The sequence below is a fragment of the Erithacus rubecula genome (genome assembly GCF_903797595.1).
Source record: "Erithacus rubecula genome assembly, chromosome: 26".
Lineage (NCBI taxonomy): Eukaryota > Metazoa > Chordata > Aves > Passeriformes > Muscicapidae > Erithacus > Erithacus rubecula.
In genome coordinates this window covers 2,163,588-2,191,587 of record NC_136678.1, presented here as the reverse complement: position 1 = coordinate 2,191,587, position 28,000 = coordinate 2,163,588, and the positions used below count along the sequence as shown (strand labels likewise).

Below are 28,000 nucleotides of genomic sequence, written 5' to 3'. Positions count from 1 at the left end.
AAACAACAAACTGTAATTTATGTATCATAGACCTAAAGTAAGACACAGCACCAAGCACAGGGGCACAGCATGTCCCCAAGACTCAGCACTTGGGGATTAATTAGTGTGATGTTTCTTTACTTGGATGACATTTAATTGCTCATCCTTCATCCTCACCTTTCCATGTGTGAGGCTTCTGCCACTGTTGGGGTCTCATGTCTAAGTAATGTCACCACAGTGACATTCTCTTGCCAGGGACAGATCCCAGAGAGTTCCTTTTCATGGAGACAGGGCCCATGGCACTGGAAGACATCCTTTCTTTTTTATTGTTTTTACTCAGGTGAGGTCCTCAGGAGGCTTCTGCAACTCTGTGGAACTTGGGATAAGCTCAGAGAGCCCAGGGGCTGTTGCAGAAGCACAAAAGGGACCCAAGGCTTTGTCTGAGCTTCACCTGAATTTGTTTTGCACACATAAAATATTCCATCTGGAGACTATTTTAGGCAGAAAAGAGAATCAGCCCCAGGCTTGGCTTCAGAGTAAGTTTTGGAGGACAAAACACTCAAAACACTCACCCTTGCTACCATGTTCAGACAGAGCTGAGTCCCAGGAGCTTCTGTAGATTTGGCTTGAAATCAGAAAATGGAAAATGAAAACAGTGGGCCTGAGTCACTGCTGTTCAACTCTAATTTTAATTCCCTGGAAGATGGGAGTTTTCTCTGGAATGACGCAGTACATACTGCAGAGGAGCCAGGATTTCAAACTGCTCCTGGAACAGTTTGCCCCCTCCCAAATGTGATTCCTGGCACCTCTCCAGATGGCACAGGACTGTCCCCAGCAATAAGGAGGTGACACGGAAGAGCTAAAAGCACCCAGAGGGAGAGGAGGGCTGGAACTCACTGCTGGGAGCTGAACTCCACCTCCTGAAGTGGCTCTGGCTCCTTTGCCGGGGACACAGAGCTGGCGATGCTCCTCCAGCCCCTCCAGTGCAGGTGTGACAGTGCCCAGATCTGGGTGTTTCGCTGGGAGATGCCGTTTGCTCCCATCTGCGGGTGCGGGAGGGCAGACAGCCCTTGTGCAGCTCCATTCACCCAGAGTTTGGGCAGAGTTTCCTCCGGGCAGGGCGGCGCCGGCTCGGCACACACGGCACAGCAGCTTTCGGCTCTCTTGGGCTAAAGGCATTAAGGGAAAAAAACCACACAACCCAAAAATAATTATATATATATATATATATAAAAAAGAGTTGATGTTTTCGTCAGGGAAGCAGGAAGCCTTGTGGAGCCCACACTCCTGTTACTGGTGACTAACAGAGGACAGCACACGGAAAAATTTCCTCAGATCTCTCAGCCCATCTCCCTACAGATAGAGGATCCTTTTGATGCAGCACAGTCTTTGTTTAATTAAGTTTTCAAATCCCAGGCCAGAGGATCCCCCTTACCCTAACGAGGCTATTTGCACATTTGCTTTGTTTTCTGTTCCCTCCCCCAGTTCCTTCTTCCCCCTCAGCTGGGCCTCCGGGCTTTCTCTTCCCTTTTTCTTTCATGCTCTGCAGCAGGCCATATTCCCTTCCTCCCCCACCTGGCTCCCCGGGGGAAGGACTGGAAAGCAAAACAAAAGAATCACAAGAATCACTCCCTGGGAAGCTGCAATTGGCACAACCCTCCTGCTCCAAACTCCCGCTGACGAACAGCGAAAGCCTCTCCCATGCAAAGGGCAGGAAAAGCCGGAGGGAGGGAGCGAAGCTTTGAAACCAAGGCAAAATAAAACCTTTGATGGCTCCAGGAGTCCCCGGGGGGACCAAGCTCTGCTCTGCCCGAATCCCGAATTCCCCGTTGCCTCCCGGGCAGGACGGGCTGCACAGAGCTGAATTTATCCCAGCTGAAAATCCCACCCGGGAGCGCTGCTGGTACAATTTCCCCCTGTGACATTCGCGCTGTTCCCATTTCCTCCTGGGTGTATGGAGTGTGCAATAGACACATTTTATGTTTTCTTTAGAAATATTGTATCTCCCATGAATAGGGTAACTCTGGCGCTGTCTGACCTCAGGGAGATGTCACGAAGCGACAACCCTGGTGATTTTGACTTTTCCCAAATCTTTCGGTGGAAATGGCCAGTGGAAGGATGTACCCACGGCAGTGCAGTGACCACCAGAACCTCTCCAAGTGCCCCTGTCCCTACCCCACATTGCCATCCCTGCCCGTGGCCACTCAGCTGATGGTTTTCAGTGGAGATACTGATAATTGCATCCAATAAAAACCCATTGTACACTGGAGACTTGAAAAGTTCATGGATAAATTGTCCCAGACGTTTTACACAGGACTTTGGCCAACGCTTATTAATCCTTGAAGATGTAACCAAGGGACCCACGGAGGATAATTTGGTGTAACCACAGTGTAAGTGCTGCCCTGGAGACTCAGACGTGAAGCTGGGCCCTGATCTCCAATATTTAATGAATGTCAGCTTTAATTGGTGATGCTCTAATGGGTGACACTCTCCTTAACGATCGATCAGGAGTCAGGGAATGGGATCAGGAATGTTTATTGGGTGTCTCAGATGTGGGCTCAGACAGGCTGCCCTGAGGAACATAATGAAAAGCAATTTGGTGTCCATGGAAGCTGAGAGAACAGAGAGGCTGTGGAGCCCTGCAAGGACCTGTCTGTGCAGGACAATGTGTCTGCATCCACCTGGTTTTAACTGGAACAGAACTCTGTCCCTATGTGAAAGGAATCTGTCACTTCAGAAAACACTGAGCAAATGATCTTTCCAATCTTCGCAGGGAATTGCTCCTCAGGAGGTGACAAATACATTCACTTTGTCTTTCACTTTGAGAAACAGGAACTGGTCCTCTTAAGTAGTTTCAGCCTAATGATCCAGCCACATCCTTAGTATCCAAATTCTACTGAAATTACCTGCTTAGAGATCAGACAGTGAATATCAAACCTTGTGTGGTGTCAGCTTGCAGAGTTTCAAAACATACCAGAATTCATCTTTTTGCCTGTATCACCACTTGCACTTTTATTGTTTAGTGAGTTTCTCCCATTTCCCAAGATTTCAAACGAATTTCTTTACTGTACAACCAACAGATTTAAATTAAATTCATGTTGAACATTAAAATCCAGTGGGATCTTATTTAGGTTGCCCAGAGCAGCTGTGGCTGCCCCTGGATCCCTGGAAATGTCCAAGGCCAGGCTGGACAGGGCTTGGAGCACCTTGGGGTGGTGGAAGGTGTCCCTGCCCATGGCAGGGTGGGATGATGGGCTGTAAGGTCCCTTCCAGTTTAACCATTTTGGGATTCTAGTATTTAACAGCTGCTGAGATTTTCTGTGAATAACTGGGTTTTGCTGTACATTGCAGGGGTCACCAGTACTGATAATTTAGATTGCTCTTACCCAACTCAGAGTCTCACACCTGAGCCATAAGGACAGGAAAGTTAGAAAACCTATTACCACACCAGAGACACTTTCCTGATCAATGCTGGAACAGCTGGATAACCCCTGCACATCATCTTGGGGCACAGAAAAGCTGGGTTAGAATTAAAAGTTCTCACAAAACAGGAGAGACTGCAAAAGAAACTGCAAAAGAAGAAACTGACTGCAAAAGAAGGAAAAACTGCCTGCAAGGCTGTGATCTTTTCCTTAGTCAGAGCTGAATATTTCAAAATCAGAGATTTATTACTGAAGTGTCTGATTTCCCTGGCACAAGGTCTCAGTCACAGAGGGCTGTGGAGCCCATTCCCATTGTTCTGAGCTCCCTGGGCTCTATAAAAGGCAGCCAAAGGTGACACTTGGTGTCACTGCACTGGAACATCAGCACGGGGCTGCAGCTCAGCACTTCCCTGGGATCCCAACAGCACCAGCAGTAAGTGGATAATGTCCCTTTTGTAACTGGGAGATGCTTTTAATGAATGTAGAGTTTAGTGTTGAGCAGAGTAGCAAAGTGTCATTGCTCTATTGTGTCTGAGCAGTTCTGCATTAGCAGAGCTTAAAATGTGCCTCAGCATTTAATACACACATCTCTCTGGATATTTATGTGCATGCATCTGCATTTAATACACGTTTTTCATCAGAGCTAATACCCACTTGTTATTGCACATCTAGTTTGATTTCAACATATTGCCCAATAAAATTACTCACCAATTAGTGGGGCAGGCTTATTAAGAACAAGCTTGTTACAAGCAAATACAGAATTAATGTGTATTTATATTCTATTAATGTATAATTTGTTTTTTTATCCAGCCACTGACAATATTTGATTGACTATAAAGACAAGTTGTTTGAGGAGATGCTGAGTTTTTTATTATCCCAAATTTCTTCTCCACAGAAAAAAATTATTCCTTTAAAAGATTGTAGAGGTCTTTACCTTTTTAGGTCTTTACTACTCTTACATAACAATTTAAATGCTGCAACTTCTGTTTTGTTGCCCCTCCAGGATTTGATGTAACAATTAATGCAGGATTTGCTGGTAAATGAATAAAGGGCTAGGCTGGAGCCAATCCTAAAGCAGGGTACAGTCATTAGTATCAAAAATGCAGAAATTTTAGGACTAGACCTGGCAATAAAGGTGTGGTGGGTTGAAGGTGTACCAAGGCCATGAGCAGATATTGAACTGGGTGAAATTATAATGCAGATTAAAATAATCATTGCACAATTACATTTTCTGGTTTTCCCTTCCCTAAGCCAGAAATTCACTTCTTCCCAGGAAAGAAATCCAGAAATCCCAGAAATCAGTCTAATATAATCCTGGATATTTGGGTGTCAGCACTTGTCTTGCTCATGGAAAAGGTTGATATTCCTGCTTCAGCCTTAGATACCTTTCAGGTTTCATGATTTTCAGCAATTTTAATCTTTGTGTCAAAGTGCTGTGGAGCTTTTTTTCTTGGTTTATTTTTTTCTTTTTTTTTAAGCAGGAGGGTCTCTTCCTAGTCCTGAAATAATTTTCTATTCTTGCAAATGCACAAGAGTTCAAAATGTTATATTGACAGGCAACAGTGGGAAAGGAGATTTAGGATTCTAAGCAGGGAATGTAGAAATATTCAGTGAATCCTATCCATCTTTTCTTGGTATATATCACAAATCCACAGATCTGGGATGATGTGGGAGGTCCTGGGATGTTTCACCACAGCACAGTGCTCTCCTCTCACCCCTGCTTAAAGGCTGAAATTCATTTTGTCAGGTGAAAGCAAGAACAGAGGAAAAGATTTCTGATCACACCATCAGCTTCAGGTCCTGTGGAGCTGATTGAAAGAAGAGAGAAAATGTTCCTGCTCCAGAGATCTCTGCAGACAGTTACATTTTTGGCAATTCTTTTTTTTGCCTGTTTTGCAATGTGCCAAGACCTTGAAAAGTAAGCAACATTACCTTTTACTTCATTAAAATCATCAGAAAACTGCTCACTTTTGATTTCATGGGCTGTGTTCTGCAATGCTCTTGGTTACTCCAGGCATGGCAGAAGGAAAATTTGATGAATTTGATAAAGTATCATTTTATGTCATCCCCTCTGCAGTATAAAATTAGACCCATTGCATTTTTAGAAGTGTAACATGGACCACATTTCAGCTGTCACTTTTCAACACAGCCTAGCAAATCACATAAGGATGTTCAACAGAAGCCATGGAGATGGCATATGCTGAAATTCCAGATTTAGGTTCCCATTCAGAGCCAAATCTGCAGCAGGAACCTACAGCTGCAGTTAGATCTGACCTAAACAGCCTGGAATCCTGAAACATTTGCATCTGAGATTGGGCCATTTGGATGGATGATGGATGGATGGATGGATGATGGATGGATGGATGGATGGATGGATGGATGGATGGATGGATGGATGATGGATGATGGATGGATGGATGGATGGATGGATGGATGGATGGATGATGGATGGATGGATGGATGATGGATGGATGATGGATGGATAATGGATGGATGGATGGATGATGGATGGATGGATGGATGGATGGATGGATGGATGGATGGATGATGGATGGATGGATGGATGATGGATGGATGGACGGATGGATGGTGGATGGATGGATGGATGATGGATGGATGGATGGATGGATGGATGGATGGATGGATGGATGATGGATGGATGGATGGATGATGGATGGATGGACGGATGGATGGTGGATGGATGGATGGATGATGGATGGATGGATGGATGGATGGATGGATGATGGATGGATGGACGGATGGATGGTGGATGGATGGATGATGGGTGGATGGATGGATGATGGGTGGATTATGGATGATGGATGGATGGATGGATGGATGATGGATGATGGATGGATGATGAATGGATGGATGGATGGTGGATTATGGATGATGAATGGATGGATGGATGGATGGATGGTGGATTATGGATGATGGATGGATTGGTGGATGCCCATCAGCAGCTCCCACCCCTGACTCGGTGTTGGTTCCCTTGCAGCAGGAGGGCAGTGACTGAGCTGCAGCTCCTGCACGACAAGGGCAGGGCGGTGCAGGGGCTGCAGCGGCTGCTGTGGCTGCAGCAGGCCCTGGGAGCCGTGCACACGGCCAGCAGCAGGGAGATGCCACTCCCCAGTGCCAGCTGGGATGTGCAGGAGAGCCAAGACCCCTCAGATGCCAACAGCAGCCACAGAGAGGAGCCTTCAAACCTGGTGAAGCAGCTGCTGGAACCGATGGAAGCTCAGGGCTTCCTCCTGCTGAAGCAGCTGGATGGGAAGATCCCAAAGGGTAACTGGAACCCACAGCACCTTTTCAACCCCCTTTGACTATTCAGTGTCTGTCCCTTGCTTTACACGGGCACTGCTGGAGGAAACAGCTCCAGCACAAAGGTGAACAGCAAAATGAAACCCCTTTCCTGCATTCAGTCCTCACAGCCCTCACCCAGAGCAGCTCCTCTGCCACCTGAGGGCTGGCATGGGTGATGGGTCCCTCTCCTCCCTGTGTGTCTTGGATGTCTTAGGGATGCTGCAGCTGGAGCTCCTGGAGGAATTTGGGTCATTAATCTGTCCATTCACAGGCTCATACACAGCCTGATGTTTTGACTCTCCAAGAGCTTTACCTCTGAATGCAGGTTCTCTTCATTCACACCTGCCTGCAGTCATTTCACACTCTGCTCTAGTAACACTTTTCTTAAACTGCAGTTACAAAGGGTTTTTCCTGCTCCTTCAGCATGCAGACTGTTTTGAGCATCTTGGGCCCTCAGGTTTTCCAGGTTTTGCCAGGTAGAAGTTGGCAGTGATCCCCATTCAACCAAAGCCCCAGACACCCACCTTGTTCTGCTGGTGGAAGAGATGAGAATGAGTTTTCAGGGTCCCTCTCTGAGCCTTTTGTTCCACACTCCCTTTTCTTTCCTCAAGAGAAATCCTCTCCAAGAGCTCCCACAGCAGGGAGAAAAGATTCATCAGGCCACCTGTGTTTCCTGAGAGGTACCACTGCATTTTGCTGTTCACCTTTGATAACAAACCAACCATCTCTGTCTAAGCAAAGCAAGGTCCAGTTTAAAGTCAATCTTTCAGAAATTAAATCTGTCATGTGTTTTACAAATATATCAGTGTTTCCATTGTGTAGGGACTCTATACACTGTTTAAAATCGTGAAATTCCTCTGTTGCTGATGGACTTCAACAGTGCTGAACACAGTTCTCAGTGATTAAAATGTTGTCAATAATAAAAATTATTTTCACCCTCTTAATTGCACTTGCTTTTGCTGCCTTTTTTTAAAATTTTTTTTAGAAACGTAAATAAAAGGAATCAAAACAACATTTTCCCAATGTCTCCACACATCTGGGATGAGTATGGGATCACATTTCTTTTGTTATGGCATTCCTCACAGCTCCCTATTAGGTTCTCAAGGCCAGCCAAACCATTATTGAAGCTGATGGTTTCAGATGAGCTGGGAGGAGCAGGATGAAAATGGGTTGTACAGCCCAAGCTGTACAATGATTTTGCTGAGCTGGGAGCTCTTCTTTATCAAAGGATGGAGCCCCAGGGACCTGACTGGGACAGCTCAAACCTCTGGGAAAGGGTCCAGCACACTGTGGATCAGCCTCTCTTCCTTGTAGATGCAGTTTCCTGTGGGACTGAGGGATCTCTGATCCCTGGGAGGCAGAGGTGACTGCTGGTGGCTCGGTGGCCTCTGTCCCTTGCTCCTGTGGGCACTGGGTGATGTGTATCACCTCTGTGGGGATGGCAAAAACCAGCCTGCCTTCGATGGCGAGCCCAGGCTGCGTGCTGGGCACAGGGAAGGAGAGAATTTGGGGACCCAGCCCTTGGACAGGGCTTCCAAGGCTGAGAGGAGTTACCCAGGAGCAGTGCAGGCAGGCTGTGCCTCTGCCCGGACAGGGGGACAGCAAGGGCTGATCTGCCCCCACTGCTGGGTCTGCACCAGCCCCTGAGCTGAGCTGACCCCCATGCCCGCAGCCCCCAGGGGCGCACTGACACCCCTGTCCCTGTCCCTGTCCTGTCCCAGTCCCTGTCCTTATCCCTGTCCCCACCCTGTCTCTTGTCCTGTCCCTGTCCCTACTCTGCCCCTGTCCCTGCCCTGTCCCTGCGCTGCCTGTACCCCGTATCCCCCTATCCTGTACCCCCTATCCCATATCCCATATCCCCTATCCCGTACCCCCTATCCCATATCCCATATCCCCTATCCCGTACCCCCTATCCCATATCCCATATCCCCTATCCCGTACCCCATATCCCATATCCCGTACCCCCTATCCCATATCCCATATCCCGTACCCCCTATCCCATATCCCCTATCCCCTATCCCGTACCCCCTATCCCATATCCCATATCCCCTATCCCGTACCCCATATCCCATATCCCGTACCCCCTATCCCGTACCCCCTATCCCCTATCCCATATCCCATATCCCCTATCCCCTAACCCGTACCCCATATCCCCTATCCCCTATCCCGTATCCCGTATCCCCTATCCCCTATCCCCTATCCCGTATCCCCTATCCCCTATCCCGTACCCCCTATCCCCTATCCCCTATCCCGTACCCCATATCCCATATCCCATATCCCCTATCCCCTATCCCGTACCCCCAATCCCCTATCCCCTATCCCATATCCCCTATCCCGTACCCCCTATCCCGTATCCCGTACCCCCTATCCCATATCCCCTATCCCGTACCCCCTATCCCCTATCCCCTATCCCCTATCCCGTACCCCCTATCCCGTATCCCGTACCCCCTATCCCATATCCCCTATCCCATATCCCCTATCCCATATCCCCTATCCCGTACCCCATATCCCATATCCCGTATCCCCTATCCCCTATCCCATATCCCCTATCCCATATCCCCTATCCCATATCCCCTATCCCGTACCCCATATCCCCTATCCCCTATCCCCTATCCCGTACCCCCTATCCCCTATCCCCTATCCCGTACCCCCTATCCGCTATCCCCTATCCCCTATCCCCTATCCCATATCCCATATCCCATATCCCCTATCCCGTACCCCCTATCCCGTATCCCTTATCCCGTATCCCCTATCCCCTATCCCATATCCCGTATCCCCCTATCCCGTACCCCATATCCCATATCCCCTATCCCGTACCCCATATCCCATATCCCATATCCCCTATCCCCTATCCCCTATCCCCTATCCCATATCCCCTATCCCCTATCCCCTATCCCGTATCCCGTATCCCCTATCCCCTATCCCCTATCCCCTATCCCCTATCCCCTATCCCCTATCCCCTATCCCCTATCCCCTATCCCCTATCCCATATCCCATATCCCCTATCCCCTATCCCCTATCCCGTATCCCCTATCCCGTACCCCCTATCCCCTATCCCCTATCCCGTATCCCCTATCCCGTACCCCCTATCCCGTGCCCGGTACGCGCTCGGGCCCGGCGCAGGCGCTGCGGGCGCTCGGGCGCTCTGGTTTCTCCGCCCGCCGGGGGCGGGCCGGGCTCGGGGCGCCTGCGCTCCGTGTCGGTGCCTGGGCCGCCCGTCGCGGCTCGCTGTGGGCGCGGGGGCTGCGCTGCCCCGGTCCCGAGCCCGCACCGCCCGTCCGCAGCCGCCCGGCCGGGACCCGCCTCGCCTGCAGCTCCTGCCGCCCTTCCAGGGCTCCGGGTAAGCGGCTCCCGCCCAGCGCTCCATCCCCTCCCCGCCCTCCCCTTCCCCTCGGTTCCCGCGGGCCCTGTCCCGCTCCGGGCCCTGGGGGCGGCCGTGCTGCGGGCCGGGGTCCGGCCGGCCGCGGGTGCCGCTCCCGGTGCGGGCCAGGGGCCGGCGGGGCTTCTCTGCTGCTCCGCTCTTGGAGGCTCGGGCCCCCTTTGTCCGCTGCCGGGGATGCTCCGGGCCGCACCCCGGTGCTCAGTGCCCGGTGCTCAGTGCCCGGTGCTCAGTGCCCGGTGTTCAGTGCCCGGTGCTCAGTGCCCAGTGCCCGGTGCCCGGTGCTCAGTGCTCAGTGCCCGGTGCTCAGTGCCCAGTGCCCGGTGCTCAGTGCCCGGTGCTCAGTGCTCAGTGCCCGGTGCTCAGTGCCCAGTGCCCGGTGCTCAGTGCCCAGTGCCCGGTGCTCAGTGCCCGGTGCTCAGTGCCCGGTGCTCAGTGCCCAGTGCCCGGTGCCCGGTGCTCAGTGCTCAGTGCCCGGTGCTCAGTGCCCAGTGCCCGGTGCTCAGTGCCCGGTGCTCAGTGCTCAGTGCCCGGTGCTCAGTGCCCAGTGCCCGGTGCTCAGTGCCCGGTGCCCGGTGCTCGGTGCTCAGTGCCCAGTGCCCGGTGCTCAGTGCTCGGTGCTCAGTGCCCGATGCTCGGTGCTCGGTGCTCAGTGCTCAGTGCTCAGTGCCCGGTGCTCAGTACCCGGTGCTCAGTGCCCAGTGCCCGGTGCTCAGTGTCCAGTGCTCGGTGCTCAGTGCCCGGTGCTCAGTGCCCGGTGCTCAGTGCCCAGTGCTCAGTGCTCAGTGCCCGGTGCTCAGTGCCCGGTGCCCGGTGCTCAGTGCCCGGTGCTCAGTGCCCGGTGCTCAGTGCTCAGTGCCCGGTGCTCAGTGCCCGGTGCTCAGTGCCCGATGCTCGGTGCCCGGTGCTCGGTGCTCAGTGCCCGGTGCTCAGTGCCCGGTGCTCAGTGCTCAGTGCCCGGTGCTCAGTGCCCGGTGCTCAGTGCTCGGTGCTCAGTGCCCGGTGCCCGGTGCTCAGTGCTCAGTGCCCGGTGCTCAGTGCCCGGTGCCCGGTGCTCAGTGCTCAGTGCCCGGTGCTCAGTGCTCAGTACCCGGTGCTCAGTGTCCAGTGCCCGGTGCTCAGTGCTCGGTGCTCAGTGCCCAGTGCTCAGTGCCCAGTGCTCCAGTGCCCGGTGCCCGGTGGCTCAGTGCCCGGTGCTCAGTGCCCAGTGCCCGGTGCTCAGTGCCCGGGTGCTCAGTGACTCAGTGCCCGGTGTCCGGCCCGGGCCCCGGTGCTCAGTGCCCTGTGCTCAGTGCCCGGTGTCTCGGTGCTCAGTGCCCAATGCCCGGTGCTCAGTGCTCGGTGCCCAGTGCTCAGTGCTCAGTGGCCCGGTGCCCAATGCTCAGTGCCCGGTGCTGAGTGCTCAGTGCCCGGTGCTCAGTGCCCGGATGCTCAGTGCTTCAGTGCCCGGTGCCCAAATGCTCAGTGCCCGGGGCTGGAGTGCTCCAGTGGCCCGGTGCTCAGTGCCCGGTGCTCAGTGCTCGGTGCTCAGTGCTCAGTGCCCGGTGCCCAATGCTCAGTGCCCGGTGCTGAGTGCTCAGTGCCCGGTGCTCAGTGCCCAGTGCCCGGTGCTCAGTGCTCAGTGCCCGGTGCTCAGTGCCCAGTGCCCGGTGCTCAGTGCTCAGTGCCCGGTGCTCAGTGCCCAGTGCTCGGTGCTCAGTGCCCGGTGCCCAATGCTCAGTGCCCGGTGCTCAGTGCTCAGTGCCCAGTGCTCAGTGCCCGGTGCCCAATGCTCACTGCTCAATGCTCAGTGCCCGGTGCCCGGTGCTCAGTGCCCAATGCTCAGTGCCCGGTGCTCGGTGATCAGTGCCCGGTGCTCACTGCCCAATGCTCAGTGCTCGGTGCTCAGTGCCTGGTGCCCGGTGCTCGGTGCTCAGTGCTCAGTGCTCAGTGCTCAGTGCTCAGTGCCCCGTACCCGGTGCTCAGTGCTCAGTGCCTGGTGCTCAGTGCCCAATGCTCACTGCCCAATGCTCAGTGCCCGGTGCCTCGCCGTTGACACCTCCCAGCCCAGCCCCGGGGTGGTCACTGGGCTCTGAGTGCCCATCCCCGTGGAAAGGGCCCCGAGCACCAACAGGTGCTTTGGCACCGATACTTTCTCTTCTCTTCCCCTTCCTATTTTTTTTCCCCTACACCCCTTTGTGTCACATAATTTCCTGGTTTGATCTCTAGGAAGCGAAAACCACCCATGACTTTTACACTTCGTGCTCACAACCACAGGGTGTGTAACCCCCAATCTCCGGGGCTGTAACCCCAATCTCTGGGTGTGCAACCCCCACATCTCCAGATGTGCCACCCCCACATCTCCAGATGTGCCATCCCCACATCTCCAGATGTGCCACCCAGACATCTCCAGATGTGCCACCCCCACATCTCCAGATGTGCCACCCAGACATCTCCAGATGTGCCATCCCCACATCTCCAGATGTGCCATCCCCCATTTCTGGGAGTGTAACCCCATATCCAGTGGTACTCTCAGAGTGTGCCCCAACTCATGTGTGGCACTCTGAGCTGCTCTTCCATCCAGCCATGATCCCACCTGACATAAAGACACAATTCCATCTCTGGAGATCCTCACCAGCTCCTGTCCCATGAGGAGCACACATGTAGCTGCTGTCTGGGAAGGGGGTGGTTTGCAGGGCCCTGTGGTGATTCCTCCTAAAGATCTGCAAAAAATGAACAGAAAAAGTCATTCGAGTGTGTTGGCAGCACCCAGGGTTATAAAAATGGGAAGTGTCTCACCTGTTTTGTCTGCAATTTCTAGTAATAGTTGCAAAACTCTTATCTTACTGTGAGTTGTGTGTGCCCAGGAGAAGCAGGGTAAGGTGTAGTTGTACATTCAAAATCTTTGGGGTTTTTTATGCATAGCAGGAAATAGAGCTGGGGTGTCAAATATACTGAAACTGCTACTAAGTGGTGGTGCCACACTAATATTTATATAATACATTCTTAGAAATAGGATATAAAAATACATATATATTTCTTAGAAATAAATTTATGTCAGATACTTACACTGGGGTTTGCATTTTTGGCTGTTTTTTAAATTACAGCTTGCTCAGAGACAGTGATCCTCAGGATTTGGCCAAATTTCTTTGAGAAAACATCTAGTAAAAGTGCTTAAGGGCAACTAAATGCCCTTTTTGCTTCTTCTTCAGTTGCTCTCTTATTGGGGTGACTTTTGGGATTTAGATAAATCTCACAGCAGAAGAGCCAGTAGTAGGCAACTGGTGGAATTATTTCTGCGGGGGTTAAGGGAAGAATAACTTCTGGATTAGATGTTTCAGTGTGATATTCCTGAATTTTAAACATTCATTAAAGATAGAATGTGGTGGAAGCAATAAACATTTGCAGTACTGGCTGAAATTGTGGTTTTTGAGGCACAAAGTTTCTTAAGTTTCCTTCCCTCTAATTTCAGATCAAAAATGTTCAAAACAGGAAGTTTGACTTGTACCTTTTATTTTGTAAGACTTTTCCCTGCTTAGCTTAGACTGGTGATATTTGCTGTTCAAATCTGAACTCTCTGATTAAGCATCACTGAATGGGTTTGGGCTCTTTTGTTTGAAGATTATTTGGAATGTGTGATGTTCCTCCCTTCTCCTTTTCTGCAGCCATGGCCATGACAGGCCCCACGCCGTGCTCATCCATGAGTAACCACACCAAAGAGAGAGTCACCATGACAAAGGTGACATTGGAAAACTTCTACAGCAACCTCATTGCCCAGCACGAGGAGAGAGAGATGAGGTAAAAATCCTTCTTGTTTTCCTTCCATACTGGATAAGAGCCAGCATTTATATTGAATGAATTTTGTTTTCTTGAGCCAAAGCAAAAGATTATAAAATCACAGATTGCTTTGTGTTGGAAAGGACTTTAAATCCCATCCAGTTCCACCCCTGCCATGGGCAGGGACACCCTCCACTATCCCAGGCTGCTCCCACCTGGCCTGGGACACTTCCAGGGATGGAGCAGCCACAGCTGTGCCAGGGCCTCCCCACCCTCCCAGGGAACAATTCCTTCCCAGTATCCCATCCATCCCTGCCCTCTGGCAGTGGGAGCCATTCCCTGTGTCCTGTCCCCATCCCTTGTCCCCAGTCCCTCTCCAGCTCTCCTGCAGCCCCTTTAGGCACTGCAAGGGGCTCTGAAGTTTCCCTGGAGTTTTCTCCTCTCCAGGCTGAACATTCCCAGCTCTGCCAGCCTTTCCTCCCAGCAGAGCTGCTCCATCCCTCTGCTCATCCTGGAGCCTCCTCTGGGCTGGCTCCAGCAGCTCCAGGTCCCTCCTGTGCTGCTCCCAGGGCTGGAGGCAGCTCTGCAGGTGGGGTCTCACCTGAGCAGGGCTGAGGGGCAAATCCCCCCCTCCCCTGCTGCCCATGCTGGGGGCTCAGCCCAGGGCTCAGTGGGGTCTGGACTGGGGCACATCCAGCTCAGCCTCTGTCCTTCTCCCAGGGCTGCTCCCAGTCCTTTCCTGTATTTGTGCTGGGACTGCCCCATCCGTGTGCAGGAGCCAGGGAGGGGGAGCTGTGAGGAGTCAGTGCTGCTGTGACTGACCTGAACCTCTGGCACCTCTTGAAATTCTCCAGTCCAATCCAGCAATGAACTGGTCTGAACTCTGTGACTTTCCTTCAGCTGGAACCCTCTAATTTGCTGAATATCCACAAGTTGTAACAGTGGGATTTCTGCTGTTCTCTCAGCTTGCTGTGGAGTTTATAACCAGAGTGTGGAAAATGGTTCAGTGTTGGTTTGGCTTTGCTGCCAAAGCTGTAACGAGCTCCCTGAGGAGCTCCCCAATGCCTGCTAACTACAAGAGCTGCAGAAATGAGGAAACAATTTAGAAATAAATATAAATATACAAAGATATTTTCTTCAAAGCTTCAAATAAGTAAGGAGAAACTGAGGTCCAATTCAGGCAGAAAATAGCATTGATTTAATTAGTTTCCTTCTCTTCACACAGCTCTTGCCTTTCACATTTATTTACTTGTGAGCACTGTTGTGTACTCTCAAAATCCCAATTTTTTTTTTTTTTCTGTTTAGGATCAAGACCTTGTCTGAACAAACAGACTGGACTTTATAAGTTACATATTTTTTTAACAACAGATGTCTGTGGGTGTGCAATTTGGAGTTTGAATGGTGTTGATACTGTACCCTGAAGTGCAGATTGAGCCTGTTAGGGATATTTGGGAGAATTTCAGCATGGCTTTGGCATCACTCAGTCCTGCTTGAGCCATTTAATTCTGTGTATTGCACAGACTTTGCTACTGGAGTTGCTGGTTTGAGTGTGGATTGGGATGACTGGGCAGGGATCACTGGGCATTTTCACTGTGCCTGATTCTGAAGTGATAACCCCAAATATTATCATGTCACAGCAGCTGCAGAGCCCCAGGAGACAGGAAGAGGATCTTGCATAGAATGACTTGCAGATAGAGAAGGAATTTTTTAGTACATTTGTAATGTTCTAAACCACCAGTCCCAGTTCAGCCAGCTGTTAATACAACTGGCACTGGGAAGAAGTTCCCAGAGGATAATCATTACAAGTGTCCCCTGAAGTAATTCCCTTTCTAAAGTCTTGCTTCATTCTTTCTTTTCCCCCAAATAATCCTTTTCTGCTTAGACTGTAAATATTTCTGATTCTTTAAGGCAGAGAACATGTACAGACAAGTTTCCTCTTCCCAAATATTTTGAGTATCTCAGGGATTAGGAAGTCTAAAATAACTTTTGTCATCTTGCATGTGAATAGTTTGTGATGCAGAGAAATTGTAAATGTGTTTGAATACCAATTCTCTCTGGAATAAGTGAAATTTTGGTGTTTAAATGCTTCTTATGGCTCTAGTCTGAAGTGACTTGCCCAGCTGTCAGAGAGAGATAAGAACAGAACCCAGATCTCTCAATTTGTATTTGTGTACAGCAAAAATGTACACTTGAATAACTTGTGAAACTCAAGGCAGGTTTAGTTTATTAAAACCAGAGAGGACAAAGTTGGAATTACAAAACTGGATTGCAGATTCTTCAGAATTAATTTCCTGTCTGAGTCTCTTCGTGACTTGCTGGCACAGACCTGAGGTGGTGGATATGTGCACCTTGTTAAGGAACAAGTTAATAATTCAACCTGGGTTTTTTTTTTCTAATTTGATTTAAAAAACAAGGTTAATGATTCAACTTTTATTTTTGTAATTTGTGTTTGCTCTAGACAAAAGAAACTAGAACAAATGATGGAAGAAGAAGGCCTTAAAGATGAAGAGGTAATGAATATGGAAAAACTATCTTAATGGTTAAATATGAAAATTTTTCTTTTCTAAATGGAGATCTGGGATTTTTCCTTGGAATTGCTGTAGTCCTTGTGGAACCCACCTGCAGAACTCTCACTGGGGTCTCTTAAACTCTAGAAAAGAATCAGGAGGTCGGCTCATGCACAGAAGGAGACGGAGTTCCTTCGCCTGAAGAGAACCAGGCTTGGACTGGAGGACTTTGAGTCTCTGAAAGTTATAGGCAGAGGAGCATTTGGAGAGGTGAGTCCAGAACAAAATGACTGCATGTGTTTTGAACTGGCTCTGGTGTTTGTTTATACAAGCAAAAGGTAATTGTAACACCACAGGCTGACTTTAGTTGAACAGTCAGGTGCAGATGGTTTTTTATCTAATAAATGCTGGTTCAAGACATCCTGTTCTTTAAAGGAAATGAGAGATGTTGAAAAGGACCTGATGGACACTAAATGCAGGTTGTCAGTGGGTTTTAAAGGTGAACTTGTGAGCCTGGACTAAGGGAGAGGTGGAGGGCCCTTGCAAAGGCTCTTCTGGTGCCCTTCAGAGAAGGGGCTTTGAACCACCTGCTCTAGGTGGAAATCACTCTGAGTCCTCTCTGTTAAAATAACTGCAGCTCTGAGCATTGACAGGATGTCTGCCATTACTGTATAATTGTCCTGGTTTGAAGGACAGGTGTCTGCCAATAAAGGGAGAAGTTTTTATTTGAAATGGAGAATGTAAACCCCCTCCCTGCAAATTATTATAAGGGGCTCTCAGGAAAAGATATGGGAATTGGGAATAACAGTTCTTTACCAGGAAAATTAAAATAGAAATGCAGTATTACAAAGAACAATCCCAAACCCTGCCAGAGTCAGAATCCAAGCTGACACCCATCAGTCAGTCAGGGTGGTGGCAGCAGTCCCATTCAATGGTGGCTGCATCCTCCTGCAGTGGCAGATGTGGTTCAGCTGGAGCAGTGCTCCTGGAGAAGGTGCAGTTTCCTCTGAAGGTGCAGGGATGATGTGGAAAGGTCTGGCTTTCCTCTGGAATCCAGTGGGAAAGGTGCTCTGGTGTTCCAAATCTCAGTTTTTATCTGGGTAGGAAAGGCTTGGCTCCTGCCCTGGCTGGAGCATCTCCCAGTGGGATGATGGAATTTTATCAGTCATACACTGGGACTCAATGGCCATGAACAGGAGATATCTCCTGGAGGGAGGATGGGCTGTGGAAAGATAAAGATGATTGCCCAGCTGGTTTAAAGATGGCCCATTAGCAGATAATATGTTCCAGGAGATAGAGATCACTACCACACCCAGTTTGTAACAATGGCCCATTAACAGGTGATATCTCCCACAGAGATAAGAATCGCTGCCACACCCATTTTTTAACAATGGCCCATTAACAGGTGATACCTCCTGGATGAAGGGTGGGTCATGGGAAAGATAAAGATGATTGCCCAGCTGGTTTAAAGATGGCCCATTAGCAGAGAATATGTGCCAGGAGATCAGGGTCACTGCCACACCCGGCTGCAACAGATGGGGACAGAATCCACATTTCTGTCACATCCTGTATTGTCACCCAAGACAGTGATGCTTCTTGTGTTTTGTTATCTGAGAGGATTTCATGAAATGGAAGCCAAGGGTTTGATCTCAGGAGCTGTGCTGGGGTTTGATGCAGTCTGTGTCCCCCAGGTGCGCCTGGTGCAGAAGAAGGACACGGGACACGTTTACGCCATGAAAATCCTACGCAAAGCTGACATGCTGGAGAAGGAGCAGGTGAGGAACAGCCTGAGCAGGAACTGTGCCATGGATCACTCTGGGAACTCACTGTGCTGTGTGCAGAGAAGAAAAAGGCATCTCTGCTTTAGTTCAGTAGCTAAAAATTCTGGGGGTTTTTTCACCTCTTTTCTTATAGAGGAAATAAGTCAGACAAATCTCTGAATTCACAAGGACTTGTTTTCTAGGAGGATCTTTCAACACAAAGTCCTGTGCAAATGATTCAATGCAGACTTCAAGGCCATTGTTTTGCTGCATTTGTGACTTACAGGATCAGATACAAATATCAGAGCTACAACTGCTGGAATTCAGACTCACAGACATAAAACAGCAGCATTTAACATTTTTAAGGCTTTCCTTTGCTAGTACTTCTGGATATGTAATGAACTGGGACAGTCACAGGTCAGCACTAGGATGAAGCTCTTATGTTTTCAGAAAGAGATCTAATTATTAGGTATATTTGTAAAAAATTGAGATTTTTCTACGTAGGATTTATATAATATATAGGTTTACTAGGTATATATATAATAGGCATAAAATATATGTATATAATCAACCACATGTTGATAGTGTTTCTACCTTTGTGCAAAAGTTTGACTTTTGTCTTCTCAATATTTGATGCTGTTCAGAATAATACTTGAATTGTCTGTGAAATAAATGCATGTAATGAAACTGATCCAGTGCACTGTGTGTGTCCAGGTTGGCCACATCCGTGCAGAGAGGGACATCCTGGTGGAGGCAGACAGTCTGTGGGTTGTGAAGATGTTTTACAGTTTCCAGGACAAACTAAACCTCTACCTGATCATGGAGTTCCTGCCTGGAGGTAACTCTGTGGAGTGCAAGGGCTGCTCTCCTTTTGTTTGGGGGTTGGTAATTTCTTCATTACAAATGCAGTCTGGGAGTGATGTTTGTACTGTACATCTGGGAGGGAACCAAGTTTCTGCTTTTTAGGGTACTGAGGTGCTTGGGCAGGCTTGAGGTTTCCTGTTTGGGACTTTGAGCTGCAGGTACTTAAGCTTAGCTTTAATGTTCTTTAGTTCTTCTAGTTCTGGTTTTTGAGCTGCAGGCATTTAAACTTAGCTTTAATATTCTCCTAGTTCTAGTTCCTACCCTTGCTATGCCTGGCTGTTTATAGAGCCACAGCATTTCCAGATTTGGCAACCTCTAACCTGAATGCAGCAGAAATAGTAAATGTCTTCAAACTTAATGAGAGTGGAGGCTTTGTGTTCACCTCTGGGGGTTTGCAGGTGACATGATGACACTGTTGATGAAGAAGGACACTCTGACAGAAGAGGAGACCCAGTTCTACATTGCTGAGACCGTGCTGGCCATCGACTCCATCCACCAGCTGGGATTCATCCATCGGGACATTAAACCAGACAACCTCCTCCTGGACAGCAAGGTGTGGGCTGGCTCTGCCTGGGGAGGAGCAGAGAGGCCTTGGGATTGTTCATACTGACCTGAAGGGCTGTTGACAGTTGTGGAAGAAGATGGTGTTTCTTTATTTAGCCCTGTTCCTTCCAGCTTTTCAGGGTGTATCTGCCAGATTGCTGGGGAAAATCCCCAAAAGCCAGGAAAGAGCCCAGCTCCACTCAGACCTTGAGCTCTTCCGACAGCTGTTTAAACTATTTTTGGCTATTTCAGATGCAGTTTAGAGCACGTGGTTTCAGTTCCCTCTCAGGCAAAGCTGTTTCCCTCTCCTCTCCCATCTGTTCCACTCTCTCTTGGCAGCTCTGGCCATTCCAAACGTGGAGGACGTGGCTGCTCCAGTAGCCAGGCTGAGATGGAGAATCTCCCTGAGCATCAGGGTGATCCTGAGTGCTGGCCAGGCTACCTGCTTATTGCACTTTGCACAATTGTTTGTGTCCTCCTATTGCTCACTCCAAGTTTGCCTAAAAATTCCTTGGAAAGAGTTTGCCAGCAATAAATAATGACTTTCCCACTATTGTGTAATGCACTGTTGGAATTACTGCAGAATCCCAGAATGATCTGGGTTGAAAGGGACCTTGAAATTCACCCTGTTCCATCCCCTGCCATGGGCTGGGACACTTTCTGCCATCCCAGGTTGCTCCATGCCCTGTCCAGCCTGGCCTTGAACACTTCCAGGGATCCAGGGGCAGCCACAGTTCTCCAAGCCGTGTGTCCAATTCAGAATTTTACATCTAGACATGAATACATTTAGGATTTTGAAAAGGAGGTATATTATATATAGATATACAAAATTGCACATAGTCAGTGTGGTCATGTTATGCACAGATTCAATCACTGAATTGAGGGATTTTTTCATCTCTTGAGGCCAATACACAACCCAGGGACTGCAGCTGCCTCTGGAGAGGTTTCCTTTCACCCTGAAGTAGTTGGGGACTTGCAGAGCAGAAGTTTCCTGCAGTAAATTGTCACTGGGCTTTTGCTGTGGAATAGCAATGGAAATATTGATGGTTTCATACCCTGTCCCTGGGTTTAAACAAAGAAGGCAAAGAACACTGAGGGGCTGGAGAGTGTCCAGAGAAGGGTCTGGAGCAGCAGGAGCAGCTGAGGGAGCTGGGAGGGCTCAGCCTGGAGAAAAGGAGCTCAGGGGGGACCTTCTTGCTCTCCCTGACAGGAAGGTGCAGCCAGGTGGGGGTCAGGCTCTTCTGCCATGTCTCAGGTGAAAGAATGAGAGGAACTGGCTTTGAGTTGTGCTGGGGAGGTTCAGAGTAGATATTAGATTTTTTTTTTTTTTTCACTGCAGGAGTGGTCAGGCATTGGAGTAAGTTGCCCAGGGAGGTGGTGGAGTCACAATCTCTGGAAGTGTTCAAGAGGCATCTGGATGTGGCACTTGGTTTCTCTTCCAGCCTTGCTGATATTGTGATTTACTATGATAATGTCTTATATTGGTTTTGGATCTTTTTGTTTCTTTCCAGGGCCATGTGAAACTCTCAGATTTTGGTCTGTGTACTGGACTGAAGAAAGCTCACAGGACTGAATTTTACAGGAACTTGAATCACAGTCTTCCCAGTGACTTCAGTAAGTTCCTTGGCTCCACAGAGTGACTGATTGGTTGCTCTTGGGTCCTGACACAACTCAATTCAGAGTGAGGGTGTGGCTGCAGTGAGGAGTCTAATAATCAACTTTACATCTTGAGGTGGATTTTCATTTTCTGTGAAATTTACTTTAAACCCATTTTCATTTCCAGAAATTTGTCTCTGAAGCAGACTCTGCTGTAGCCCTTTATTTATTTATTACACATTTTATGTGTAATAAAATGAGAACTCATTTTATTAGAATGAGTGAGTTGGTAGCTGCTGGCTGGATCTCAAGTGTTACTAAAATTAATAAACCAACACAGTCTCTGAGTATCCAGAATTATTCTCAAGGGGAATAACTTGGATCAGGGAATTAAATCAACCCTGAAAGTGTGGTTTGCTAATGAAAGGCTTGAGTAGATCTTGCCCATATTTCATAAGTTTGGAAGTTATTGAGAGGTTTACACATCTTAAATATGTAATGGTTTGGGGGTAAAAATATATTGGGTGACCAGTAGGATTGAGCCACAGCTCTTGAATCTCCTTCAGCTTTCCAGAACATGAATTCCAAGAGGAAAGCAGAGACCTGGAAGAGGAATCGCCGGCAGCTGGTGAGTTGGTTCCACCTGCTTGGAGATATTCCTGCTGAGCTTGTGCCCAAATGGAACATGGATTTAATGGAAGCTTTGAATGCATCTGAGTCCTGGACAATCCTGAAAGGAAAAGGTTCAGGCATTTTTTTAGAAAGAAGAGGAATGACTCTAGTTTGTCCTTCATCCATCTGCTGAACAGCTGCTGACATATGTGCTAGAGTAGCAGTGCCATAATTATTTACATGGATATCTGAAGTATCCCAGCCAAAATTATCAGTTCTTGCCACTTCCAATCTCACAAAGGGCTGCTGAGCCTTTCCAAGGTGACCCATTCCAGAACAGTGAAATCCTTCCCTGTTTTCCTGATTTTAACACACTTTCACATGAAGATTTTGATTTTATCTCTATATATTTTGGAAGAAGGGCTTGAAACACCTTTGCTAAAGGATCTCAGAGACAATCTGGTGTCTTCCTCTAAATAACCAGTGTTGTGGAAGTTCCCATCTCCCTGTCAGGCAGGTTTCCCTGCAGATGCCTAACTGATGGTGTTTGTTCCAGGCATTTTCTACAGTGGGAACTCCAGATTACATTGCACCTGAGGTTTTCATGCAGACTGGATACAACAAGCTGTGTGACTGGTGGTCCTTGGGGGTCATCATGTATGAGATGTTGATTGGTAAGGAACAGGCAGGGCTGGAGGGAGGAATGGTGGAGCTGGATTCATAGAATCCCAGAATCCTGGAATGATTTGGGTTGGAAGGGACCTTAAAGTCCATCCAGTGCCACCCCTGCCATGGTCAGGGACACCTCCCACTGTCCCAGGCTGCTCCAAACCCTGTCCAGCCTGGCCTGGGACACTTCCAGGGATGGGGCAGCCACAGCTGCTCTGTGCTCATTTCTGTGCTTGGGGTCAAGTTCTCAGAGCATCCACTCCTTGTCTGCTCTCTGAGGTGTGTTGTGACTTTAGGAATTCATTTTGCTTGATCCAATATTGTATTTTTGGGTTTTTTTTTCAGGTTATCCACCATTCTGCTCTGAGACTCCTCAAGAGACATATAAGAAAGTGATGAACTGGAAGGAGACCCTGACATTTCCTCCAGAGGTTCCAATCTCTGATAAAGCAAAGGATCTTATTTTAAGGTGCCAGCCCCATGGTTTGCCAGTTAATACAGCCCTGATTTTCTTGTCTCTGTATTCTGTGCCTGTCAGGGCTTGTTTCACATGGAAAAACCCTGATGCTACAAACTGTTGCACACATGCATCAAATGCTGACCTCCCTTATCAAATACTTTTGTCTCTCAGGCCATTCAGTGGTTCCCTGAGTAAACTGTGCTAAAAAGGAGATCCCATGGAAGTGCTGCTCTGGGAAAATGGTTCTGTTCCTTATTTTGCTTGCAAGCTTCTCATGCAAGGGCACAATTCAATCCTTTTGACAGAGCTGACTTCTTGCACCAGCAGTGATTTTGCCTTTGCAAGCACTGGAGCATACAAATGTTATCTCAGTGCTTGCTGACTCATTTGTGCTTCAATATCTATTCTCAGGAGAGAAATATAAATGTCTGGCTTTTGAAGCTTTCTATGTTCTGCTCTACTCTGGTCCTGAAATAGAAAGTTTCCTGTTGTGAAAGCACAGCACATCTTAACTGTGGCATTGGACATGACATTCCTATACATAACTGTGTGTCTTGGTTTTGCTGTGGAAGTTCTTAGTCTGCTCCATTTAAATGTTAAGAAACTGCAGCAGTATCAGTTCAGAAAGCTGTTCCATCTCTGGATGGAATGCTTTCATTTTCATTCTCCCTTCATTTTCATTCTTCCTTCCATCCCAGATTTTGCTGTGAATGGGAGCACAGAATTGGTGCATCTGGTGTGGAGGAAATAAAGAGTAACCCATTCTTTGAAGGGGTTGATTGGGAGCACATCAGGTAAGATGTTTGCAGTAAAAGCAACTGCTCTTCTCTAGGGAGTGCTCAGGCCAGCCTGGTCTGCAGCAGGGAGCAGCTGACTGGCATTTGTCACATCCATGTGGGGCAGAGCATTTTGTTCTCTGCCTGAAGCTTGCTGAGGTTTAGGTACCTTCAGTCTTGGTTGTGTTAAGAAATAGAAGGTGGTTGAATCCTGCTTTGTCTGCTTTTGAAATCTCAATGTTCCATCTGCTCTTCTTGGCAGAGAGAGACCTGCTGCAATTTCAATAGAAATTAAAAGCATTGATGATACCTCAAACTTTGATGAATTTCCAGAATCTGATATCCTTAAACCAACAGGTAAGTGATTGTTTGATTCTCTGTGTAAACCTTCCTCTTCTCCTGTAGAATAATCCTTCCTGTTAGTCAGATTTTACTAGATGCTGATTTTTTTTTTTTTTCCTCATGACCAAATGGCTCAGAAGCCTTGTGGTGCAGGGGGTGCAAGCTGGAATTTGTGTTCCAGGAGATGCAGGCTTGTAAATGATGAGGGAGTTGCCTGAGAAAGGTCAATAGAGCTTCCAGAAAGTTCAAATCTCAGCAGGACCTGGGAGCCCAATGCTGCAAGTTCCCCTGGGTGCTGATTCCTGCTGGAGCAGGGGTAGGGAAGGGTGGAACTGAAGGGAATCTTTTTTGTGAATTTCTGATGGATCACAGCACAGACACACATTTGCTCCCTGAGTTTAAAAACAGAATCCCAGACTGGTTTGGGTTGGAAGGGACCTTAAAGCTCCTCCCATCCCACCCCTGCCATGGCAGGGACACTTCACTATCCCAGGCTGCTCCAAGCCTGTCCAACCTGGCCTGGAACAGGGACTGGGGCATCCACCACCTCTCCAGGCAACCTGTGCCAGTGTTTCACAACCCATATTGTAAAAAATTTCTTCTATGTGGTCTGAATCTACCCTCTTTTAGCTTCAAATTCTTGTGCATGTCCTGTGTCCCAGCAGTTTTCTCCTGGGCTTGAAGCACAAAGCTGCATCGTGCATTTAAGGCATTTTTTTCATCCAGTGTTTTATATGAAAATAAACTGCAGTTTTAAAGGATAATTCTATTTTTTCTATCTTCCCAGTGGCAACAAGCAACCACCCAGAGACTGACTACAAGAACAAAGACTGGGTTTTTATCAATTACACCTACAAACGTTTTGAGGGTCTGACAGCCCGAGGAGCAATTCCATCCTACATGAAAGGAGGGAAGTGACACAGCTTCACCTGGGACTTCTGAGCCATGCAATTCTGTTGCTGTACTTTGGGTTTATACCCAGAAAAGAACTTTTTTTCCTTTTTAAAAGAAAACTTGAGGGCTATCAGCTCTTGGAGAAGACTTCAGGACCCTGTTTTGTTACACACCTGGTTGTTATTAAGGATTTTTTTTTTTCCCCCTGCCCCATTGAAAAATTCCATGTTTGCATCATCTCTGCTGCCAGCACCTTTTGCTGCTTCAGGAGCAAGTTTTTTTTTTTTAATATTCTTTGCCAGACTGTCCAGTCCATTGGGAGATGAGAGCAAGCTTTCCCTTTGGCACTGCAAAGCATGGGATTCTATAGGACTGTGTCCAGTCCTGCATTAAGTGACAAACTCACTCTGCCAATTGTGCCAGCACTGTTTGCCCAGTAGCTGAGGACTCCAGGACAGAGGAAACAAAGCAATAATTGAAGCTTGAGACAGACAACTCTCCAGGAAACTGTCTAGCAGAAGGACATAACTTGGATTGCCTTAACCTTACTTTGTAGTGCTGTTTTTATAATGTTCATGGAAGCCTCTTCAATACCATTTCTCAGCTCTGTTGCTGTGGCCCCCAGTTCTGGTGCACTTTACTTTTGGTACTCAGTGACCCTCAAGCCATTTAATATTTTTTCTAAATTAAAAGATTTTGCAACACTTTTTTTCTTTCCTAAATAGAGGAGAAATGGGCCATTGCCTCCACGGAGTGCTGAGTTTTTGGTTGCTGTGTGTCAGGATGGATCCATAAACAATGCAGATAAACTACAGCTGGTCACACAAGTGGGTCTGGAATTAGAGCAGAGGGAGGGAAATTGCAGGAACCTGCTCCTTGATGGGCAAGTTGTGCCAGCTGGGCCAGCCCTGAGGCTCCTCAGGCTGCTTGCTGCTGTTTCTGAGCCACCTCTGAGCTCTGCTGCATCCTCAGTGGTTTAAAGGCCAAACCCACCTGCTGTGGCCTTTCTGCTGTTGGTTTGGAGCAGAACAGGATCAGAATTGCTGATGGAGACCTGCCTGGTGCTCTCACAGAGCTCTTGCTGTCCTGGTACCATCTGTACCCAGTGTCCATGGGTGGTGCCTCATGGGGTCATTTTTGGGGCACTGGAACCCACCTGTCCACTCATTCATTGTTGCCTGCTCTAATTTATAAAAGTACATTCAGTTCTGATCAGGGTCTCTCCAGGAGAGCCCCAAAGTGCCTTTCCTTGCTGAAGCCTCTCTCAGAACATGACAGCATTTTGGGAGGGAGGATTCTGCCTCAGCTGAGCTTTTCCCAATTCCTTTTTCTAACCACGAGCTCCACTTTGTGCCCATTTGTAGTTAATTCATTAACCCTCAGACCTGCATGGTTCCAGTCTGGAATTTACAATCAGATATTAAAAATACAATTCAATGAGGTTTTTAAAAGTGTGTCTCAATACAAATTGTCTTGGATTCCTGCAAATTTCTCTTGGTGCTGAACACTAACTCTGGAGTACAGATAAGACAAAACTCCAGTGATTTCTCACAGGAAAAACAAAAAGGCTTCCAGGTCTGTTTAGTCCTGACTTTCTTGATTAGAAAATGAAACAAAATGGATTTGTAGTGGAACTTTTTTTTTTTTTTTTTTTTTATCTAGGTGCTTTTAGGGAATGTTTACCTAGATGTCTCTTGACTTGAGTGCCATCCTGAAGGACTGGTGGGGGACTGCCAGAACTGTACAGAACTGATCAGGGTCCCCCCTCACCCCCCCTGGGCTTTTTGTACATGTCCCACGAGTTTCTGACTTGCCATAAGCAGTTGGATCCTTCTGAGCTGAAATGCAAACCCAGCCTTAATTAGAAGTCCCAGGATGTCTGTGGTCAGAAGGGCTCACTTGGATGAATAAGGGCTAAGGGAAGGAATGATTTAGAGGATCAGGCTTTCATCAGCTCAGCCCTAGATCACATTCTGCTCCCTTTTTGTGACTTCACATGAAGGACTGATACCAGCTTCTCAAACTGTTCCATCCTTATCCTGCAGTTTCTTCCAGCCATTTGAAAATGTTGCCTTATAAACCATTGGAATTAATGTAAGACCATTAAAAAAAAAAAAGTCCTAACAGCTTAGTTACTGCCTTAAAATAAAAATCAAAATCCTTTGAAGCTGCAGAGAGAGATAACAGCTGCATTCTTTAGCCCTTTACTGAAAGGGACCAGCATTTTTATTTGTAAATACCAAAGATGAAGAAGCTAAACAATTTTAAGTTGTAAGTTGCTGTGAAAAACCAACTCTCTAGTACTGTGTATTGTGCATTTTTAGTGCTGTGTTTGAAGTGGGACCCCTCAGCTGGGTCCTGGAGTCCAAGGTGAAGATTTCAAAGGCACAAGGAGTAGTTGGGTACCTCATTTCTGTTGTCTTCCAGCAAAAGTTGGATGTCTCTGAACCCAGTTCTGCTGGACACACCTTTGCAGTGGGAGGTTCTGTATCCCAGGTGCATTGTAAGCCTGCATCCTGTTCCAGATTTTACTAACAGGGAAAAAGTGTCTCCTACAGTGTCTCCTTCCCAGGATCCACACTTCACTGCTAACAGTAAGGATTCTGTATGCCTGTTACATCTCCCACAGTAGCCAAATGTTTGTACATTTTTTGTGTTTTGAGGTTGTTAGTATCTTTTACCATTATTTTTTTTAAGCTGCAGTTGCTGGATTTGTAGAAGTAATTTCAATCTGAATTTCCAATGGATCTGAACACCTTATGCTGCCAGTACATCTCTATCATGCCTAGCAAAAAGCTGCACTAAGTGTTTCTTATCACTGTGCCCTGACTCTGCCTTAACCTCTAAGTTGAAAAAGTGTTCTGTAAATATTTAAAAGCTGTTACAAAATTGCACTGTAAAATTTGGCAGGTGTAGTCAACTTTTTATGGAGCAATCTCATTGTGAGGTGTAAATAAAATGGTCTTAGTAAACACACTCCTGTTGATGTGTTGTGTTTTACAAACAGGAATCAGGGAATGGTTTGGGTTGGGAGGGACTTTAAAGCTCATCCCATTCCAGCCCTCCATGGCAGGGACACCTTCCACCATCCCAGGCTGCTCCAGCCCCAGTGTCCAGCCTGGCCTGGGACATCCCAGG

The 28,000-nt window shown here is 48.0% G+C and overlaps 2 protein-coding genes across 2 annotated transcripts in view; both read left to right on the top strand.

Moving 5' to 3' along the window:
* Positions 1-7,221: 7,221 nt before the first annotated feature.
* BNIP5 (BCL2 interacting protein 5) overlaps positions 7,222-28,000 on the top strand; it is a 70,511-nt gene continuing 49,732 nt past the window's right edge. The window contains exon 1 of the mRNA XM_079327173.1: positions 7,222-7,231. The gene's annotated coding sequence lies outside the window, so the exon portion shown is untranslated. The remainder of the gene's footprint in view (positions 7,232-28,000) is intronic.
* STK38 (serine/threonine kinase 38) lies at positions 9,891-27,838 on the top strand. Its single transcript, XM_079327164.1, has 14 exons — positions 9,891-10,044; positions 13,728-13,860; positions 16,298-16,349; positions 16,494-16,616; positions 18,038-18,121; positions 18,821-18,944; positions 19,369-19,523; positions 21,025-21,127; positions 21,676-21,737; positions 22,278-22,395; positions 22,736-22,859; positions 23,549-23,644; positions 23,889-23,983; positions 24,756-27,838. The coding sequence occupies exons 2-14, from the start codon at positions 13,730-13,732 to the stop codon at positions 24,884-24,886; spliced, it is 1,398 nt and encodes a 465-aa protein (XP_079183290.1). The 5' UTR covers positions 9,891-10,044; positions 13,728-13,729; the 3' UTR covers positions 24,887-27,838.

Coding starts and splice junctions, on each gene's coding strand:
- STK38 (XM_079327164.1), top strand. CDS start 13,730: ATGGCCATGACAGGCCCCACGCCGTGCTCATCCATGAGTAACCACACC. Junction 18,122..18,820: donor ACATGCTGGAGAAGGAGCAG/GTGAGGAACAGC, acceptor GTGTGTGTCCAG/GTTGGCCACATCCGTGCAGA. Junction 18,945..19,368: donor CATGGAGTTCCTGCCTGGAG/GTAACTCTGTGG, acceptor GGGGGTTTGCAG/GTGACATGATGACACTGTTG.